The 21,537-nt window shown below is 42.7% G+C and overlaps 1 protein-coding gene across 2 annotated transcripts in view; it reads left to right on the top strand.

The window, feature by feature from the left end:
• The window catches only part of HCN1 (hyperpolarization activated cyclic nucleotide gated potassium channel 1), a 216,653-nt gene extending 204,863 nt beyond the window's left edge, over positions 1-11,790 (top strand). Inside the window, exons 7-9 of one of the 2 annotated variants that reach the window (XM_048503378.1) lie at positions 5,516-5,680; positions 8,375-8,447; positions 9,766-9,882. In XM_048503378.1, the coding sequence (XP_048359335.1) occupies positions 5,516-5,680; positions 8,375-8,430 (221 nt within the window). In that variant the 3' untranslated portion in view covers positions 8,431-8,447; positions 9,766-9,882. Of the gene's footprint in view, positions 1-5,515; positions 5,681-8,374; positions 8,448-9,765 lie in introns of both variants that reach the window. The other variant, XM_048503377.1, reaches the window with a different exon arrangement.
• The last annotated feature ends 9,747 nt before the right edge of the window (positions 11,791-21,537 follow it).

Genomic DNA, 21,537 nt, shown 5'->3' with positions numbered 1-21,537 from the left:
CAAGCCATCGGAGTCCGGGGCGAGCCGGCGCAGCGACCCCCGGACAGGGGGAGAGAGAGAGAGAGAGAGAGAGAGAGAGAGAGAGAGGCTTGCTCCTGTTCCAGAGAACCACATAAATATCCTTTGCAAATATTTAAGATAGTGGCTTCTATTAGCTACTTGTTCGCTGAGTGACACCAGTCTCAAAGAATTTCCTCTGAGAAAAAATGGAGGATCGATTTTGACTGAAAAATTGCTGGGATTAAGGATTGACTTGAGAGACTCATCCAATCCTTGTTCCCTTATTCAAAGCCTTGGAACTGCAGGCCGTCATAACCTAAATCTAACCATTTGCCCTAACATGCCTGCCTGTTATATTGTTTCAACACAGATGCCGTGTTAAGGAGCTGCTGTTGCTCATCTCCATTCTAACTTCTTATGTCCTAAGCTACTTGGCATTAACATTTATGTATTATATACCATTTGGATTTGCAGAGTAGAGGAAGCAAAAAGGCAGGCTCTTCCCCAAAGAGGAAAAATTTTATTTGACAAGTAATTAATTTGTGAGGTGCACTGCCAATGGCTTTTTCACTCCAGCTCTCCTCCTCCCCATCCTTTTTACAACCTCCATGCCACATGACTTTTGACCATGTCCTGCCTCCCTTTCTCACCAGTAGAAAAATGGGTTGGATCCAACCCAGTGCCTTTCTGCCCAAGCCACATGGCCTCCGGGGAGCTCCTGCTCCACCTGACAGAGCTAAAGGTATAATTTTTCAATAAACCCTTCTTCCAGCCTATCTAACATAACTGGATCTGCATACATGCATTTTAGCTCCAAAACATAATTGCAGAGAAACTAATGTGGATAATCATGCTTGATTTGGGGAGAGGTGAGAACTCTTGTTTCCCAACTGGAATTTAGTACTGAGCTGCATTAACAATTTAATAAATAATCCAGTAACATTTCCAGAAGCCTAGTGCCAGGAAGCATTCCCATTTGGAGAAACAACATGAGGGAAATTAAACTCCCTTCCTCAGTACTTTGACTCTAATGACCCTAATCCTTCCTCCAACTCATATCCCCACCCCAGCTGTTTTTGGAAGCTAAAATACATATCTTGAAATTGTGTCGCACATCCCTAGTGCCTCACATGAATTGATTCTCAATAGTCAGCTTTTGAGTGCTTTTGAAAACTACTTTCTGGGGCACTGGCGTTCCTGCCTAGGGACATGGGGTACCCCTTGTCCCCGGGCGCATCGATTGAGGTCACGTGGGGGCGCCAAAACATCCCCCTACACAGCAAGGGATTGAGCAAGCTCTAGAAAGCAGGCACTGAAGCAGCGGACTGCTCCCAGTGCCTGTCGTAACCCCGCCCACTCTGTACGGTGGCCTGGAGTGTCCAGGGGGCGGGGGAGAAGTCCCACTGGGCTCCCAGGAGCAGGACTGGGGAGTTCCGCCTCCCCTCCCTCTAACCCAGCATGCCTTATTCGCCTTAAATTGTGGCATTACTCAGAAGCATTCTCCCCGGCAGCAGGCACAGGAAAAGGCAAGCTGAGCAGGGAGCCCAGAAACAGCAGCAGAACTGAAGATGATGCTGACATTTGCTTGGTAAACCTTCAGATGCGGGGTGACTTGTGAGAGATTTACATGCTTAAAAGTTAATTCCCCCTGCACTGGCTTGGAGCTGTTTCTCAGGCTAGCAGCCTACCTCACAGGGAAGGTGTGAGGACACAATTAGGAAAGTGGTGGGGAGAGAGCCATGCCTGTTTTGCTGGGGGTAGGAGGTGATTTGTGAGAGATGATGCTGATGTTTGCTTGGTAAACCTTCAGATGGGGGGTGACTTGTGAGAGATTTACATGCTTAAAAGTTAATTCCCACTTGCACTGGCTTGGAGCTGTTTCTCAGGCTAGCAGCCTACCTCACAGGGTTGGTGTGAGGACACAATTAGGAAAGTGGTGGGGAGGGAGCCATGTATGTTTTGCTGGGGGTAGGAGGTGATTTGTGAGAGGTGATGCTGATGGTTGTTTGGTAAACCTTCAGATGGGGGTGACTTGTGAGAGATTTACATGCTTAAAAGTTAATTCCCCTTGCACTGGCTTGGAGCTGTTTCTCAGGCTAGCAGCCTACCTCACAGGGTTGGTGTGAGGACACAATTAGGAAAGTGGTGGGGAGGGAGCCATGTATGTTTTGCTGGGGGTAGGAGGTGATTTGTGAGAGATGATGCTGATGTTTGCTTGGTAAACCTTCAGATGGGGGGTGACTTGTGAGAGATTTACATGCTTAAAAGTTAATTCCCACTTGCACTGGCTTGGAGCTCTTTCTGAGGCTAACAACCTACCTCAAGGAGAACATCCACCTCTGCTCTCTCCTACCCTGCATGGCAGCACTTGGCCCAGGCAAAAGAGACCTCTTTTGAATCTGTGGTTAAGTGGAACAGTACAGGCTAGCCCAGGGGTAGGGAACCTGCGGCTCTCCAGATGTTCAGGAACTACAATTCCCATCAGCCTCTGTCAGCATGGCCAATTGGTAGGGGCTGGTAGAGAGCCGCAGGTTCCCTACCCCTACCAGGTAGGGGCTGGTAGAGAGCCGCAGGTTCCCTACCCCTGGGCTTGCACAATTTGCCTCAGGCTCTGTCCCTGATTGTAGACTTGTGGGAGAAGATCCAATCACACATCTGAGATAGAGCAATCATAAGAGAGAAGAGAGTGAAAGCGTTTGGATTTATACCCCACCTTTCTCTCCTGTAAGGAGACTCAAGGTGGCTTACAAACTTCTTTTACTTCCTCTCCTCACAACAGACACCTTGGCTCATTCCGCACATGCAGAATAATGCACTTTCAAACTGCTTTCAGTGCTCTTTGAAGCTGTGCGGAATAGCAAAATCCACTTGCAAACAGTTGTGAAAGTGGTTTGAAAACGCATTGTTTTGCGTGTGCGGAAGGGGCCCTTGTGAGGTAGGTGGGGACTAGCTGAAGGTCACCCAGCAGGAAAGTAGGAGTGCAGAAACACATCTGGTTCACCAGATAAGCTTCTGCCACTTTATGCCTAATAAAGGTTTACTGTACTGTACTGCTTCTGCCACTAAGGTGGAGGAGTGGGGAATCAAACATGGTTCTCCAGATTAGAATCCACTTGGTCTTAACCACTATATCATGCTGGCTCTCAGTTAGAGCAGTGGTTTATGTTCTGGAAAGTTGTGGTCTTGATGAGCATGCCACAGTCTACTGGATCAAGACTTTTTGTCAGTCTCTCACACCCAGACCTTTAGGCCTTTGTGTGGACTTCTCATTCACCTGTTAAGTTTTTTTCTTGCCCTCTTCTCAAGTAACCTGCTCTCTTAATCTTCAAGAAATACATAAGTGTCTCCTTCCCATATTATCCTCAAAACTATTCCTGACCCAGGGTTATTCATCACTTCATCACTCAATGGCAATTTAAATTTGGCTCTTCTCAGATGTCATCCAACATGCTCCACAATTACACCATCCTAGGTGAGAAATCAGGAAGTCATTAAGCTGTTATATCAATTCCCCAACTCTTGCCAGTACTTGCCATTTTCAGTTCCAATTCAATGTGGGTGTGGGGAAGTTCCTATTCCTAGTCTTTGTGCCGCATCATCATGGATTCCCCACTCCTCCACCTGAGTGGCAGAGGCTTACCTGGTGAACCAGTATCTTATCTGGTTTTCTGTCCAGCAAGTCCAAGTTGAGGAAAATATTATTCTCCTTGCAGCTTGTGAATTACTTCTATTACATTGACAATAATTAGCTCACAGTTTTACTGCCTTTTAGTGGAGCAAGCTTTTTAGAAGTTTCTTAGGAAACTAAAAGGGTTTCTATTTGAGTTGCAGTCATTCTCCTTCTCTCTTGCAAAATCTGTTCCCCTTTTAGCGCAAGCAGAAGGTGGCCAGAAACATAACACTGAACAGCATTGGTCCCCAGGGAGCAGGCTGCCTGCAAGCAGTGGCATAGGCCATGTGAAGTCAATGGTTCCTCGTGGCATTGTTTTAGTTGCAGGAGTTCCCGTCATGACACTTGATGTTAACCCCAAGTTAATTTATTGTGATCCATCTATTAATGATGTAACCTCCTAGTATCTTGGATGTTATTGATGGGACTCTGTTCCCACTGGCATATTCATCTGCCTGAACAGGGTTTATTGCTATCAGTATCTCAGTGAAGGTACCGTTCACACTTCCAGTGATGCTGATCCAGAAGACTTATTTCTGAATGCTGACAGTTCTAATTTACACATGAGGTAATATGATAGTTATGAAACAGATACTTTGATGTATTTAATGATTACATCTTCCTTTTTAATCTCTAGCAAATATGTTTATTTGATAAATGTTGAAGCCTGCAGGTGAGATTGGTGTCATTTGAAAATATATTTTCATATTATTCGGATGACCCAGGTTAGTGCCTGCCAATAAACAATTCAGGCAGCTGCCTCATGTGGTATTATTCACGAATAGTGATGAAAAAGGATGGCCACTAGCATAGACAGGGGATTTGACAGATTCCTAGAGACAAGCTCCATCAGCAGGTGCTGGCCATTGTGACTAAAAGGGTCTTTATTCTGCTTTTTGGCCGGCAACTGGTTGGCTGCTTGAGAAATGGGATACTGGACTAGATAGACTACTAGTCTGATCTAGCAAGGTTCTTCTTAAGAGGAAGGAACACTATTTCCCCTCTTCCAGAATCTAGGGCTGTGTGTTGTGTTTCTTTCTCTTCCCCAGTACCTTACTCCAACTGTTTTCTTGTGTGGAGCAGAAGTACACTTGGGGACACATTTGTGAGGACAGCATTGCCCCAGGTCTAGCATGATGTGGCCAGTAGTAGTAGAGTGGTTAGAGCAAGTGGACTATGTTCTGGAGAACTGAGTTTGATTTCCCACTGCTACATATGAGAAGTGGACTTTTACCTGGTGAACAGAATTTGTTTCCCCACTCGTACACATGAAGCCTGCTAGGTGACCTTGGGCTAGTCCCAATTCTCTCAGAACTCTCTCAACCCCACCTACCTCACAAGATGTCTGTTGTGGGGAGAGGAAGGGAATGAGATTGTAAGCCACTTTGAGAATCCTTATAGGAGAGAAAGGCAGGGTATAAATCCAAACTCCTCTTCTTCTTCTATAGGGGAGGTAAAATTATGAATTTTCAGCTAGGTCAACAAACTAACTTCAGGCCAGCCCTAGATGGTTCTCTTGTGGAATCCTCACCAATAGATGGAGGTTGGTAGAAAATAGCTTGAGAAAATCCAGTGGTCACAGGAAGATATCATAAGTAACCTAGATTCTGCATAAGAATTCATTTTATCAATGTTGTTATGCTACTGATTCTGTGTTCTGGGGAAAAAAAACAAGAAAAGTCTGAACGTTGAAAAGATAAAGTCATCATGTTTACTTTAAAAGCATGGGAAGCATTAAAACTGGATTTAAATTGTTGTTTCCTGCCCATGGTCGCTTTTCAGTATCCATGTTAACCCCTGTTCCCCTATTTTTCTTTTTGTGTTCTTTTCTTTTCTGTATTCCAGAGATCTGTCTTTTGACCAAAGGTCGCCGCACTGCCAGCGTTCGAGCTGATACTTATTGCCGATTGTATTCTCTCTCTGTTGACAATTTTAATGAGGTTCTGGAAGAATATCCCATGATGAGAAGAGCATTTGAAACAGTAGCCATTGACAGACTGGACAGGATAGGTATGTTATTGTAATCTTCTATAGGATGATTCTGCAATCCTATGCAATGTTTTTGGGTTTGTTTGGTTTGTTTTTAAAAAAGAGCTGCCGGTATTCATATAAAAAGTTGCTCTGATTCTACCAATTTACCCCTTGGGACCTAGGAGAAATGCCGGCCCCAAAAAGTTCCAGTACTCAGTACTGGTGGGTACTACCACCATAAAACCATAAGCCTTCTTGGGGTCATGGGGAAAAAGTGACAGTATAAATGAATGTGCTGAATTTCTGTAGATATGGTTCAATTTGGCTTTTTCCCTCTATCCTTTTTAGTCAGTTGCTAAAGCTTCAGCAGCCTCTTGGTGTGTGACATCTTTATTTGGGGAGCAACCAATAAAGCTCCCAATTTTTTCCCAAGAGTTTGAAAGTGGTTCACAATTGTCGAGGCCACTTGTGAGCCACCATTACTTCTGGCACCTGCTGCTTCAGTGGTAATTGCTGCAAAAGGAGTTTGCAAATACAGCCAGTTCACTGCCCCTGGAGTTTGCAAATGCAGCCAGCTCATTGCCCACAAGGAGGTCAGGCGTAGGGCTGACCCCATACCCAACCTCCACATGGAGAGGGGAGCAGAAGGGGCCTGTTTGAGCATGGCTGGGGCCAGGCTTGGATCCAGCACTAAGCTGTTGGCTCCACCTCCTAAGGTCCACCTCTGATAAGATGGAGCTTGTGGGTGGAGCCAACATTAGAAAGCTAGAAGGATCAAGAGCAGTTAGCTTCAGTCTGAGCTCAGCTGAGGTCAGACTTGGATCTAGCTCTAAGTTGCAGTCTGCAGCTTAGAACTAGGTCCAAGCCTGGTCTTAGCCAGGCTCAAATGGGTGCTTGCTACTCCCATCTCCACGTGGAGATTGTGTATGTGGCACACCCAACCTCCACATGGAGATGAGGGTTGGGCAAGCTTGGCTGGCCCCATTTGCAATCTCCACATGAAGATTGTGAACAGGAGTCCAGCCTTCAACTGTGCTCATGAATGGGGAGTCCCCATTGGGCTGCAATTGGGGGCAGTGCGCAGCCACAAAATGCACCCCCAGATGTGGTACCTTGGGTTTGAAAAAAAAAACCACCTCCCCTTAGAAATGCTACTTCTTTCATTCTTCCTTTATCCTCCCAGTGGCCAGGGGGAGAAAACTACCTTTCCCAGGGTCCCTTGCAGTAGTTGTGTTCAGAGTGGCAGGGAGAGAGAGAAGGTCCAGAAAGAAAGAGACCAAGACTTTCTTCTCTTCCTGCCGCTGTTACCATTGCAGCCCCAGAGCAGAATAGGGGAAGAAAAGGAGGGGTCAACTGTTCTCTGTTTGCATTGCCACTGCTGGAGCAGCAGGTAAGTGAGTAGAGTAGCACTCTTAATGTTGCCAGGGTTGCCAGCTCGTAACTGGCAACCTGGGGAACTTTCCAGGGGCAGAGCCTGACAAATTGCCATTGCTGACATTGTGAGGTCATTTCCAATCAACAATGCAGAAGTGACATCATAAATGCCCCCCAATACCCTATGTAAATACTGTAGAAATCAGTGGCAATTCTAGAGCTTTGTACTACCATGTGACATCATTTCTGGAATTTTGCCTGGAAATGGCATCATGGCACCAGATACACAATTTTTCCTTTCTGCCACCACTTTGATCAGTGGAGACAGAGATTGCCCACACCACCAGCAACCCTAATTGCAAACCGTGTATTACAGGTCACTATTGAAGCCCCTGAAATTCTTAGTGCAGACCAGATAATAGGAACCGGTCATCACTGTAGATATGACCACTATCCCTACTTCTTTGTATGTTTCAGCAGAAGCATGAAGGGAAAACTTTTGCTTTTATTCCTACTTTTAACACGAAGAACAGTCCTTCATCAATCTTTTTTTTTTCAATGATGAATTTGCTAAGATTTCTGCAAGGTGGGGAGGAAGTGGCATTTAAAAACAGTGAAGTCATTCGGGAAGGACAGGCTAGCGCACATCCTCCTGCGGCCATTTTGCAATCACATCTAGCCCTGTTTCAACCATGAGAGCCAGAAGCTTTCACTGACAAGGAAGCTGAAATTCTAAAGAATTTTCCATGAAGGCAAACACTGAAGACGAGTATTTCTAAATCAAATATTTAAAGTATTAAGAAGCATTTTTTAAAAAAAGATAAAGCTCACTCTGTTCCATTACATTAGACGACTGTGTCAATTTATGAATAAGAAATGTATTACTGTAAAAGGCAGAGAGAGCACAAGGCAGTTTAAGTAATGCGAAGAGCTTCAAAAAGCTCTTCCGTGCCCCTTGAGGATCTATTTCTAAATGTCATGATTCTGGTTGTTTATTAATCATGTGCGGGTGCTTCTCAGCAGTGTCAGTGCTGCATGGATTAGGGCCAGTGTGCCTCAAAGCGGTTTTTCTTCCCCAAATGGTGTGCGATACAACTATTCTAGTTTAGGCCCCTTCCGCGCATGCAGAATAATGCACTTTCAATCCACTTCCAAAGCACTTTGAAGCTGGATTTTACTGTGCAAAATAGCAACATCCACTTTCAAAAAACAGTGTAAGTGGATTGAATGTGCATTACTCTGCATGTGCGGAAGGGGCCTGAGTCCAGCACACACATTATGGCTGCCTCATCAAGGCTGCTTTTTTTATGTGGAATGCATCATTGCACGGATTGGCCAGTTTTCTTGATGTCATCACAGACCCTTCTTTGGCTGAAACCAGTGGCCTGGGGACAATCGCTAAATCCACGTGGTGAATCAGACAAAGGGCAAGGTAATTTTCCATTTCACCAGCCCCAACTTACCCAAGCGATTGCCCAGGTTCACAGAGCATGCATTACCCTCCCTCAGCACTGCCAGCCCTTTGGCTATGTAAGCCCGATTAAATAATAATGCTGTTTTATCCAGACTTCAGATTATTGCAAGAGTCTGAGATTGCCACAAACTCATATGGAGATACAGACTTGAAGTTTGACTGTTCAGTTTGTTTATTTGTTTAAGGATTTTAGCCACAGCAAAAAAGAAGGAGCATTAAAGTTGTTGTTGTAGTCAGTAGAATGTGGGTTTACAAATTGCATCCTGTGTTCTATAAGAGGTAGACAAGGTCTTCTGTTTGCTTGCAGAGACCCTTATTACACAACCGGGTTCATATTAGTTCAGAGGCAGAGAGAAAGACAACCCTTCTCAATCTGGTGGCCACTGCTTACCAGTTTCATAATTGGTTCTCGACGATGTGTTAAATGGGCATACTTGTTTATAACTTGCATAACAGGTTCAGCTTTTTTGAAATTGGGACAGCATGGCAAGGAGAAAGAGAGCCTCTTTAATATGTAGGATCTTGTTGCTTCCTTTCCCTTCCTCTCCGCTGTCATTAAATTGATCTTATTAGATAACACAGAGTATTTGCTCATTAAGAATCAAAACAACAGTGGAAACAAAAGTAGTAGTATTTGTAGGCATTTGGTATCTGTCATTAAGAACTAGGAAAATACCATTGTTAGAATGGATCAGAAGTCTGTGAAGGTTGGCCCTGATAGTCCTTGAAATGCAATACTAGTAAAGTCAAAGGGTCAAGCTGAACTCTTGTGTTCTGTGTGAAAAAAAGATATTCTGTTGGGACTTATGGCAAAGATGCCAATACCACACAGTCCTGGCATTTGTAGCCACCAGGATTGGGTTATTGTAAGCAAAGGATTAGAAGAAAGTGAAGGGATGGATGCACTTGGGAACACCAAAGGAATGTTCCTTAACCCTGGTAATGTCAGTGCTTTCAACCATTAAGAATCAAGCCTACCCCCTTTCTGCATAGCCTCAGCTTTTCATCTGCCTGGTTCCATTCTCAGTTATACTTCTTTGTCATGCTGTAACATGGCAGGCAACTTGGGAATGCAGAGCGAATGCGGCTAACGATGGTCTTTAATTTTTTTTTCATCATGACCTTCAGTTGCCTTAGTATATTTTAGTATACACTAAAAATAGTGTATATTTTTGCATATCTTCCACTGTGTCGGGAATTTGCCAACTTTGCGTGCCATTGTATCTGTTTTACCACCCCACCCCCAACCTCCCCCTCCCACTCCCCCTTCCTGCAGGAAAGAAAAATTCACTTCTCCTACAGAAATTCCAAAAAGATCTCAATACCGGCGTTTTCAACAACCAAGAGAGTGAAATTTTGAAGCAGATAGTAAAACACGACCGAGAGATGGTGCAGGCTGTAGTTCCATTGAATTTGACGCAGACATCAGCACTGAATTCGAACACTTCAATTGCAGCCTCGTCGATGCAGGCCAGGACGCAGTCCCCACCTGTGTATTCTGTTCCCAACCTCTCCCATGGGAGCCTGAATTCTCCAACACCAAGCACACAGATGCCCCAGCAAGCCACCGTTTTTTCACCCAGCCCCAGCCCCTACCCTTCAGCAGTCTGCAGTCCTCCAGTACAAAGCCCTCTGGCTGGTCGAACTTTTCAGTATGCAACACCTACGGCTTCACAGCTGTCGCTACTACAGCAGCAGCAGCAGCAACAACCACCACCACCACCACAACAGCAGTCACAGCAGCCACAGCAAATGCCTGGCACATCTCAGAAGAGTGATGTCCATAAGAGCACGCAAGCTCTTCACAATGCTAGTTTGACGAGAGAGGTGAGGCCTCTCTCTGCCTCGCAGCCTTCTTTGCCACACGAAGTTTCCGCTATGGTCACTAGACCTCATCCAACAGTGGGAGAATCATTAGCTTCCATTCCCCAGCCGGTCTCAAGTCTCCAAAGCACAGGCATCCAGAGCGGAAGCAAAGGGACAGTGCCGCAACGGGTCTCCCTTTTCCGCCAGATGTCTTCAGGAGCTATTCCACCTACACGAGGGGCCACGCCATCCACAGCCGTGCCACCAAAGGATTCTTCCACAGTCTTAAACACTGAACTTGAGGGAGATAAACCACGGTTTGCTTCAAATTTATGATCCATGCAGACTTATGAATAAAGCAGAGATATTAACAGGAACTGAGATCACTACCAGGAAACAATGTTAACATATTGTCTCCAGCTGTCTGTTTTGAAAAAGAAAACTGCAGACAGATCTAACTCTTAAATTCGAATGTACAATATAGAGAGACAGACAGACAGACATCCAAAAGAAGAGATATCCAAATAGCCTCTCATGTCTTCCTTTCTTATAAACTGTTAAATGAGTCTAAAACTGTTGGTTGTGATATGATTTATTTTTAACCTGCTTCACTGTTTATAACAAGATTTCCTGTTCTGCTGGAAATTGAAATTCCATGGCAAAATGACAGTATTATTAACTCCAGGAACTAAGCCACAAATTAAATTAAATTGATACAACACACGTTTGTGGGGTATTAAGAGCTGTTAATCAATGTTTTTGGTTTGTATTAATCAAAGAGAATTGAATCACACTTCCCATTTTAGAGATCCAGTTTCCTTTTATGGTGCTTTATATTCAGGTTTAGATTGAAGGACCAATTAAATTTTGACTATCTACAGAAGAGGGTCTAGCGTTGCTTTTTTTCTTGATGAAGTCTAGCCCCAGAATCACTCTTTTTAAGAAAGCTGGGTGTACTTCTGTCTTCATATTGAAAAAAAAAATAGTGGAGACTCATTAATCTCTCTGTAAATAACTTTTTAGACCCAAATACTCATGACAAAAATAGCTCCTGTGTGGTGTACCATCGCAAAGTATTTGTTTAGAAATTTAGTTTCCAGCTCTTCATGCCAAAATATAACATTTTAAAATTTTACTAACTATAAAATGCAACACAACTGTAATGTAATGGCTTGAGACCTATAATGCTACTTTTCCATGCAGTGTTTTAATGCAAAATTGTATGCTTGATCCTGCTAAGTGTATTTCACCAGGACCATCACCTTTCTCATCTTTACCCTGGACCGTTAATGAAAATATTCCATGCATGCCTGTTTGTTTGTTTGTTAGTTTGTCTGTTTGTTTAATTTGGGGGGGGGGTCAAAACCAACCAAAAGAAGAATAAAAAAGTACATCTTGCATCCCAATATTAGATTGTCTTCGGTGGGAGGGGTGTCTAACATGTATCTTAAGTTTAGAAAACAATAAATGTGAATTGTCCTTTCATTTCCTATAATCCTGACTAAAGTGAAGAAGTCATTTTATTTGATTTTTTGTCAACCACTGCTTTTGTTCAGTTTTGAAATGTGTTCTCTGTCCTCACTGTAGTTTTCTAGTTGACTGTGGTGATAGTTCTACAAACAACTGAGTATACTATAGCATCCTGTTTGTCTGGGAATGCACAACTTGCTTAGTGTGTACTATAATAATTTGATAACATATCCTATTACAGCATGTAGTTTCAACCATAGAAAATTAGGCTTTTCTTTTTTTTGTACTGTTTGCACAAAAAGGAGGGATACCATAACAGAAGGCAGGGTTAAAGCATACGGTTTTGTAAAACTTTTATTTTGTTTGCTCTGCTCTTCGTTTTATGACCTGGGGTATTTCCAAATGGTTGGTTTTTCAAGTGTCAGCTGCAGACATGAATACTTTACCCAATGCACTATAAACACCTGTCTCATTAGTGGGTATGTGGTGCATAACCATGCACCCCTCCTAACCATGTGAGTGGATATTGGTGACGGCCACATAAGATAGTAGTGGTTGTGCCCTTGTGAGTGTTGTGTAGACCAGCCTCAGTGTTTTGGTCACCTGCAAGACATACTGAGACTGTGTTGATCTCCTGTAGACAAGGCGGCCGACAGGAAACTGCATGATTCCCCATAAAATGGCAATGTCTGGAAGAGCAGCTGTTTCACATAAATCCCATGATGGTTGGTGGTTGTGGCACTCCTTCCCACCCCCTGCTTTCAGTTTAATGCTACACTACAAAACCAGACATGGTATAAGTTGAGCAAACCTGTGCCATCCTCCCTGTGGCAGATGTCCTTTAGTTAATTGTTAGTGCCTGAGGAAGGTTACAGCTGAACAAAGACTGGAACTGGCCATGTTGTAACCGAATTGCATTCCAGACTGCTGTGTAAACCACACTATCTACCCCTTTGGCCCAAAGCGGCTAGTACTTGATAAGGGAATGTGCACATTAATAAGGGTGTCTCTGGGGAACAGAAAACCAAAGTGGCGCCATAGAACTACACGTTATGGTGTTTTCAAGTTAAGCTTGTTCTAATTATGACCAAGAACGCAATCCAGCAGGTATGTCTACGGTGCAAGTTGCATCCAGTTCAGTGAACTGAGCTCAATGGATTGCCTCCAAAGTTTTTAGCCTTCTAAATGTACAGAGTCTTTATAGGGGCCTCATTGTCCTACAAGACTGTGTCTGTGGAATGAGGTGACTTGAAGAGTGATACCCAAGCATAATGTTGCCTGTTATGCCTTTTTTTTAAATGGTATTTCAAATAGCTAAATAAATTAGCAGCCCTTAAACTTTCTTAGCGAATCCTGCTTCCCAAGTAAAATCAAGTCGATGATGTCATTTATTCCGTGAATACGATGCTAGCGGTAAATGGGAGTGGTCAGGAATCGCGTACAAGGAATGTAACTTTGAAGTGTTATGGATAAACTGCAAGGCCATTTATTTTTTGGTACAGTAGAATTCTGACTTTATTTTAATACTGATAATAAATTATATCCAATTTATGATGAATCATATTCTGGTCCTTAAAATTGCTCAAGGTTTACATTTGATAGGCATATAAATGGAGTTGGTAGTGAACTATTTTTATACATATGTTTATTTTATTTTAAGTATAAAAAACATTAGCATACATGGTCTTTCAGTGAAACCATAAAATGAAAAAAACTTTTTAAAATGACTTTGTAATCGAATGGGCAAAATCTAAGGTTTGTAAGTTACTTAAAAGTGGTACAGGGTAAAAAAACTATATACATATATATGTATGAATGAATGTGTGTGTATATATATATAGGTTATGAAACAAATGACTCATTTCTGTAATATAAAGAATATCCATTGCTATTTTGAGAACTGACCTATTTTTCTCTGTACATATATAAAAAAGCCCTTAAATACAGAATCTCATATCTGTATAGGATGAAATGTATTTATGAAGAGGTTGGATCATGTTGCTGCTGAAAAGACAATACATTGAACTGATTCTTACAATGACTGTACGATCAGGGATGAGTTAGATTCTTTTTTCTTTTGTCTTTGCTCAAAGCCATAAATATATATATAAATATAAAGATTATTAATAAATTGAACAAAATATAAAACAATAAAATACGAATATTTTATTTGATCTGTGATGTTTCTGATCAAAGCAGGTGTTTTATTTCAATAGGAACTGGAGTCTTTTATTCATTTGGAAGTTGTTCAATAAATAACTAGCAGATATCATAAAACATAGGAAGGATTACAGCGGATTTACTTTTATTTAGTGAATGTTTAAAATACAATCACAAGTGGTAAAAAAGAGTAAATATGAACAAGTCCCAAAAAATGCAGGTGCATGCATTTCATGAGAAGAATCAGGAGCAAATACAAAAGGAGATATTTCTGCATACACAGTGCTTCTGGTGTCTTCGCAGAGGTTGAGAGTCCAAAGGAAAATAGTATATGATGGGGGAGCAGAGCCCTGCCCCCCCCCCCATTGTAGGGGCCAGCGATGCCTGGCCAGTCTTCCTCACCCCTCACAGCCTCCGGGCATTGATTCTGGACATCACAGCTGTCTCCTCCAGGTGCAAGGGATCCTCTTCAGGTGGTCACAGTTGGGTTGCTGGCTCCTTTGAGTGATCTTTCTGGGAGTGTTGAGGTGAATCTGTAGGGTCGGGTAGCAGGTGTGTGTCTGGTCCCAGCTTATATCTCTCTGCTGTTTAGCACTGCAATGGGCCATCTCTGGTCCCCTCCAAATCAGAGGGAGACTTAGCAGGGTGAGCATAGCATTTGTGGCCCCCCTCCTTTGGGGTAGGAGGGCAGGTCAGTTGGGTAGTCCCTCTTCTTTGGGGTTAAAAAAGAAGGCTGGTGCTTTCTCCCCTCCATTGGTTTAGAAGGCAGAGCCCACTGCAGTTGCATTTGGTTGTGGCTCCCTTCTCTAGGATTAGGAGGGCAAGCCGGTGGCCAGAGGTATTGCTGATGGCCAGAGATATTCTTGATGTAAATATCTCTGGACCACCATATGGTATCAAACACCATAACCCTGCACATCAGCCATGAGTATTTCTTGCTGACACACAGTGTAGATTTGTTCTGGGGATCCCACCACCTAGGGCTCCAATCAGCAGAGCATGGACCAAGACTTTGTAGCCCTGCTGCCTGAGTGTATCTGCCAGGAGAGCATAATTCTGGTGTTTCCTCTCTCTGGCCTCCTCCACCATAGCAACTTTTCTGTTCTCAAATGTGATGGTAATGTCCATCAGGACAATCCTTTTCTTCTTCTCAGTGTGGAGTACCATGTTGGACCACAGCTGCACCATTCTGTTTGGCACAATGGTGCCCATGAAGATGAGGATGGCATTGACCAGACTCTGCACAACTTTGTCATACTGCAGAGAACACGGGGGCAGGTCTTGTTAGGGCGGCCACAATGCTGGCAGCTCGCGTCCCAGTTCCTGCTCCATTTCTTCAATAGAGATCTGAGTCTTTTCTTCATTTGCAAATTGTTAAATAACTAACTGGTATCATAAAACACACACGTAGGATTAGACCATACTACAGTTAAAATAGATCAGAAGGCAAAGAGGAGACTTTTAGGCAGAGTCCTCATACAAAATAGTTGCACTGAGATTAGATCTGTAAGAATATGCCGTGTGATGTTCTCAGTCAGGAAAGTGTCATTGGTTCAGCTTTTGAGGCCCACGTTAGAAATACACTGGTGGTTGAATACTTAATTTGCATATCATTCCTACATGAATTCTGAAGATATATTGTTTGTGTTCAGAAAAAATATTTTTAACCAGTGCAAAGGGGGACAAGGAAATGGAAACTTGTGATATAAGGATTTCTGGGAATGGAAAAGCATGAAAAGTACGCACAATGAGGACTGTGCCTACTCACTTCAGTAGCGGTGGTTGATCCACACATGTGCAGGGATACCTTCTTTGAAAAAGTGCCTGATAAATACCAATAAATAGTTACATACCAATAAATAATTACATCCATCCATCCATCCATACATACATACATACATACATACATACATACATACAAAAACATGAGAACAACCAGACATTACAAACACTTATAATCCCACAGCTGCAGTAAAAAGAATCCATCTGAGGAGAAACCCATTCCAATACTTGGGAGTATATACTGTAAATGATTACATTTGGTTTTAATTACCAGATACATGGAAGCTACGTACATACTTTGTTATCACAGGAAGTTTCCATTCATGCAGAAACTTAGGGGAACATACAGAATAAATACCTACATAGTTGTAAGTAATAGATTTTTATATTTATATTTTTAATATTTGTATCAGTATTTTTTAAAAATGACTGTACAATCATTTCTATAATATTATTAATAGACCCCTGTTAACTTTTGTGGCAGATTTAAAAAGATACTGAGGAAGGAATAATTTTTGAAAATGTCAGAACACTGCACGAGTCATGTCATTTCTACTCGTTCCGATATGAGAACTCCATAAATGGAACTGACAGATAGAGACTGATGTCCATGGCTGGCAATTTATAAATCTTGGCAAGAACCAAAAAGAATTGTCCTTATATTTCAATGGCTGCTTAATCACCTTTTTGATTGTGAATACTTACTGGTACCAACAGAACAGGATTACATACTGGAGCTGTGTATACGGACCATTGGAATTGGTTTCTCCCTAACCTGACCAAATTCTTTTGATTGTAGTCATAAGTGTTTGCGTATGTCTGGTTGTTCTCATGTTTTTGTACATGTGTAGTATTTGTATGTAACTATTGGTATTTGTCAAGCACTTTCTCATGTTATTAAATATCACATTGCAGTTGTAGGCATACCGGTACATAATTTCTTGCTTTTAATGGAGCCATGGGGGTATAGTGATTTATTTGGACAACAGTTACCCACTATACCTTACCTGCTGTATTTTTCCATGCCTTCTTTGAAGTCAGGAATTTTCTAGGCCATCACTTTCAGGTACTAGATGCACTAGACACACAGTTACTGCATTACAGAAATATAGATGTGGTATTACCATAATCATTGATGACACCTCATTTCAAAGTTATAGATAATCTCACCGAGGGCATATATAATGAATAACATCAGTGAGAATGATGACTCAGCAACTCCTAAAATAATACTTGTGGTTCTGCTATTAAAAACACTGGAACCAATTCAAAGAAACCCCTAAGATTCTAATCACATTTCCAAACTACACAAAAATGGAATTATCAGCTGCTGAGAGGTTAATAAAATCAGCATGTAAATTTACCATATCTATTTATAGATGTAGAATATTCCCCAAAGCTCCTAAATCAGTCTCTGGCCATAGTGCATGAAGCTAGGTTGAAAAGTTTCAACAAAACAGAAACAAGATAGGTAACAGCTGTCATTCTTGGAAATTTTTAGGATACCTTGGTATGCATGATACATAGTGACTTGCTTGAAGCTACGTACTCAGTTAATTCTGTAGCAGAACTGGACCTGGGCCAGCAAACCTTCAGCAGTTTTCCAACTGAAACATGTTTTGGATTCAAGCTTGGTATATCCACATAATCTATGTCAGTGGTGGCAAACATATGGCACTCCATATGTTCATGAACTACAATTCCCATCAGCCTCTGCCACCATGGCCAATTTGGCCATGGTGGCAGGGCCTGATGGGAATTGTAGTCCATGAACATCTGGAGAGCTTCAGGTTGCAGACCCCTGTCCCAGATGTTTATCCAGCAGAGTAATAGATCTGAAGTGCTTTCCACTGTCTTGGCCATCACCAGCTTGGGTAAGTCAGTCTCCAGATGTTTATTTGGCACTTGTATTTGGGCCCAAAACATATTCAGAAAAATCCCCCTCAGCCGACTGAGTGCCACTTTCAGAAGATACCTCCTTCTCCCATCACCTATGTTTATTGCATGTGGGAAGGATCCTCTGAAAAAACTGCTAGATGTCCAGCCTCATAAATCTGCAGTCTTGGTCCAAGTCTATATCCAGTACAACTGCTAATGGCCTAACATTGTAAAAGACACCCATTATTCACAGCAAAAGACATGCCAGTTCAGGTAACCTCAAATGAGCACTGCATTCAGAGCTTATATACATTCATGGCAGCAGCAGATGTGCTATGGATTAATCACTGTTAGTTGTATACAATTAGGCAACTTAAATATCCCTGAAATCAAGGTGCAAGAGAAGGCAATGGAAAATCTTACAAGGCCAATTCTGTGGATTATGGAGAGATGTATTTATTTTATTTCAAGAATTTGTATGCCACCTGTTGACCCAGCTTAGGATCCCCAAGGCAGCAATCAATCAAATCATTTAAACACTGCATGTTGTACAAACAGGTAAAAGTATATAAACTGTTTTAAACAAATAAAAACATAAGCACAGAGACACTAAAACAGGGAGGGAATAATCACTACTTAAAGATCATAATCGTAAATTTTAAAAAATCATTTGTCATGCACTCAGCCAGGTAATGTGAAAGTCCAAAATGAATGTAAAAGATGTGCAAGGATAAAATTCTCGGTTTACTTTTTTGCATGGCAGATAGGTTACCTTTCTGGAAATCACCAAGTAAACAGTAATCTTTCAATATGAAGAATGCTAGACAGAAGACCCAAACTACCTCCTGAGGCACAGTGATTTATAAGATCTGTTACAATAACGCATGCTGTAAATAAAAGTATCAGTCTTTCCTAATAACCATTTCCTCTAATGCTGACTTGCTGTGCTGTGATCACGCAAAGTGGCCTCTGCCTCTGAAAAGTGTCATTGCATTATAGCAGCTTGATTGTCATTTCTAGCTGGTGCAGGATGACTTTGCATCTAGATGAACAGCAGAGATTGGTGTCTGTGATGAGAGATGTACACCCCGGAAAAAAGCAACAATCAGATCTAGATATCAGGGAGGCAAATAAATCAGCATTGCCAAGTATCCAGGTTCCAAATACTGGTTTAGTATTCTGATCTGGTTTTTTCCAAGGCTGTTTCCGCACGGCCACGCTGGGGATTGGGTCGGTGTACATGACGCTGACCCAACCCCCTGGGACTGTTCGCACGAACGGTCCCAGTTGTGGTGGGGAAGACAGCATAGCCTCCGCGCAGGCTACGTTCCCCAAACGCCTTACCGTGTTCTCTGGCCTCTGGCGCGTCGCACAGGCCAGGGGACATGCCCTCCTGCCCTGCACGACAGCTCAGAAGTCGCAGGGCAGGGGGGCGTGTCCCCTGGCCTATGCGACACAGCGGAGGCCGGAGGACACAGTAAGGTGTTCGGGAAAGGGGGGGAATGGCGCCTTCCAGCCGCTGCTGTTTGCACGGCAGCAGTTGGAAGCCGCTGTTTCCCAAAAACCTCACTTGGGGAGTGAGGTTGGGAAACAGTGGCATCGCGCCGCTGGGGGGGAGTGAGGGCGGCGCGGCTGCGATGCAGCTGCGCCCCCCCCATGCGAACAGCTCCCTAGGGATGGCGTTTTTGCTGTCCCTAGGGCGCTGTTATTGGCCCGTGTGGAAAGGGCCCAAGATTCCAGTATTATTTGGCTCCATTGACCACCGTGGGGAATCTTTCCAGAGGGCTGGAGGAACTTTTTTTGAAAAAATAAAATTGTGTCAAAATCACACCAGCATGATGTATTGGTTAAAAGCAGTGGACTTTAACCTGGAGGTCCAGGTTTGTTTCCCCACTCCGCAACATGAGTGGCTGACTCTAATCTGGTGAACCAAATTTATTTCCCCTCTCCTACACACGAAACCTGCTGGCTGACCTTGGGCTGGTCACAGTTCTCTCAGATTTCTCTCTGCCCCACCGACCTCACAAGATGTCTGTTGAGTGGAGGGGAAGAGGAGGCTATTGTGAGTCTCTTTGGGTCTCCTTAAAGTTGGGGAAAGGGGGGGGGGTATAAAAACCAACTGCCATTTTCTTTAAATGAACTTAACATTTTACATGAATTGGACCAAGAGGCCCAATTCTATGACTCCTTGAAAAGGTCCCCTCAGCCATCTTCATTATTTACTGCAGAGATGATTCCATGCTTTATTCATGGCAAATAATAGCTAAAGGCACAACAGCAAGCAAAGCAACCGGTCAAAAGTTTTTTTAAAAAAAAATTACATGCTGCCTCTTTAGAAAGCTGCTCTGGCTAACAAGATAAAACAAGGCAAAAATAATACAATTGTTAGAATTCATAGCCATTAAAAATCTAGCCAATAAAACCGCAGAAGCGTAAAAATAGCACAAAAACTGAGAAGCATGACAATTCCGAGAATATAACATTTAGTAAACATTTTAATATTGTCTGAAAGAACGGACCATTTATTTTTGTTCATTTTCGTCACGATTTTGTATGTTTCAAACATACACAATTTTGGCTGAAGCTGTGTCATTTGGAACTCCAGATATGAAATTTGAGAACAAGATGCACCCACCAGAAGGAGAATGGAGATCTATGCACATTGCTTGGAGATGGGAGGTTTATGAGAAACACAGTTTCCCTGACTTGACGTTCCGAGACTACTGTGAGCCACATCCCATAAAAGGCAGGCAAAATACAGGTACATGTCACCTCAGGGTGCTGCAAGCAGCCAGAGAGAGAGTCATTTCTGCTTGGGGAACTAGCTCTAGGACTGTGCTTTTTCCTTCAGGTTTCCCCTGTTCCCTGGAAACAGAGCAGTTGATAGAATATTCAATTCCAGAAGAAAACATTTTGCTATAATGATAGACTAGGATTTTATATGTATAGTTACGAACAGAGGAATACTGAAATTTTAATATGGCTTTGGTTCTACTGCATAGTTTATGAGAAAGAGATTGTTCTGATATTGCATTTGTACCAGAGAAGACACCAAATAACCTAAAGTATGCTAAAGGCTTGGAGAGGTTTTTTTCCCCCAAAAAAAGAACACTGATAAGCTTAACTGTAGCCTTTTCTTGTAGCGGTTCAAAAAAATCAAGCTTAGCTAGTGAATAACTAGAACTGGGAACAACAGGTTTCTTTTCCTAAGGGAAAGCTGTTCAACTGAAGATTTAGAAGGGAAACCATCCATTGGGGAGGGGCTTTCTTCAATGTTAGATCATCACTTAGTGCAGTGGTTCTCAACCTTCCTAATGCCGCAACCCTTTAATACAGTTCCTCATGTTGTGGTGACCCCCAATCCTAACATTTATCCATTTTACAGATGGAGAACACTGATGCAGAGAATCTTAGGTGACCCCTGTGAAAGGGTTGTTCAACCACCAAAGAGGTCGCAACCTACAGGTTGAGAACCACTGACTTAGTGGAAGGGATCGTGAAAATTACTGGTGGACTCAGTGGCCAATTCTACACAGCACAGATAAAACATTTCCAGGGAAATGGGAAACAGGGAAAAAGCCATCTTGGGAGGAACTCCTCCCAGCTTTTTCTCCAAGATGTCCTCAAAATGCCTTTTTTCTACTTTCTATTTTGTGGACGCAAAACTATTGACTTTTTTCCCCTAAGTAGTCTGCAAGTTGACTTCTCTGGCCGTGCAGAGCTCAGGAATTGAGGAAACATCTTATTTTTAACACTCAACTGTCAAAGCTGTCTGATCAGTTTCATCCCCTCCTGGTGCCTGGCATTTTGTGACGTTTCAGGGATTCTCCATGCTTGCAGTTTTTTCCCTAAACATTTTCCCAGGACGTTTGTTCTGCTGGTGCCTTTTCAGTCCAAAAGTACATGGTTGTAGTCTGTTCATCCTACTGATTCAGGCAATATATAGTTTTCC

Source organism: Sphaerodactylus townsendi, linkage group LG07 (assembly GCF_021028975.2).
Source record: "Sphaerodactylus townsendi isolate TG3544 linkage group LG07, MPM_Stown_v2.3, whole genome shotgun sequence".
NCBI lineage: Eukaryota > Metazoa > Chordata > Lepidosauria > Squamata > Sphaerodactylidae > Sphaerodactylus > Sphaerodactylus townsendi.
Note: the sequence above shows the minus strand (reverse complement) of the source record. Positions and strands in the feature narration are given on the sequence as shown.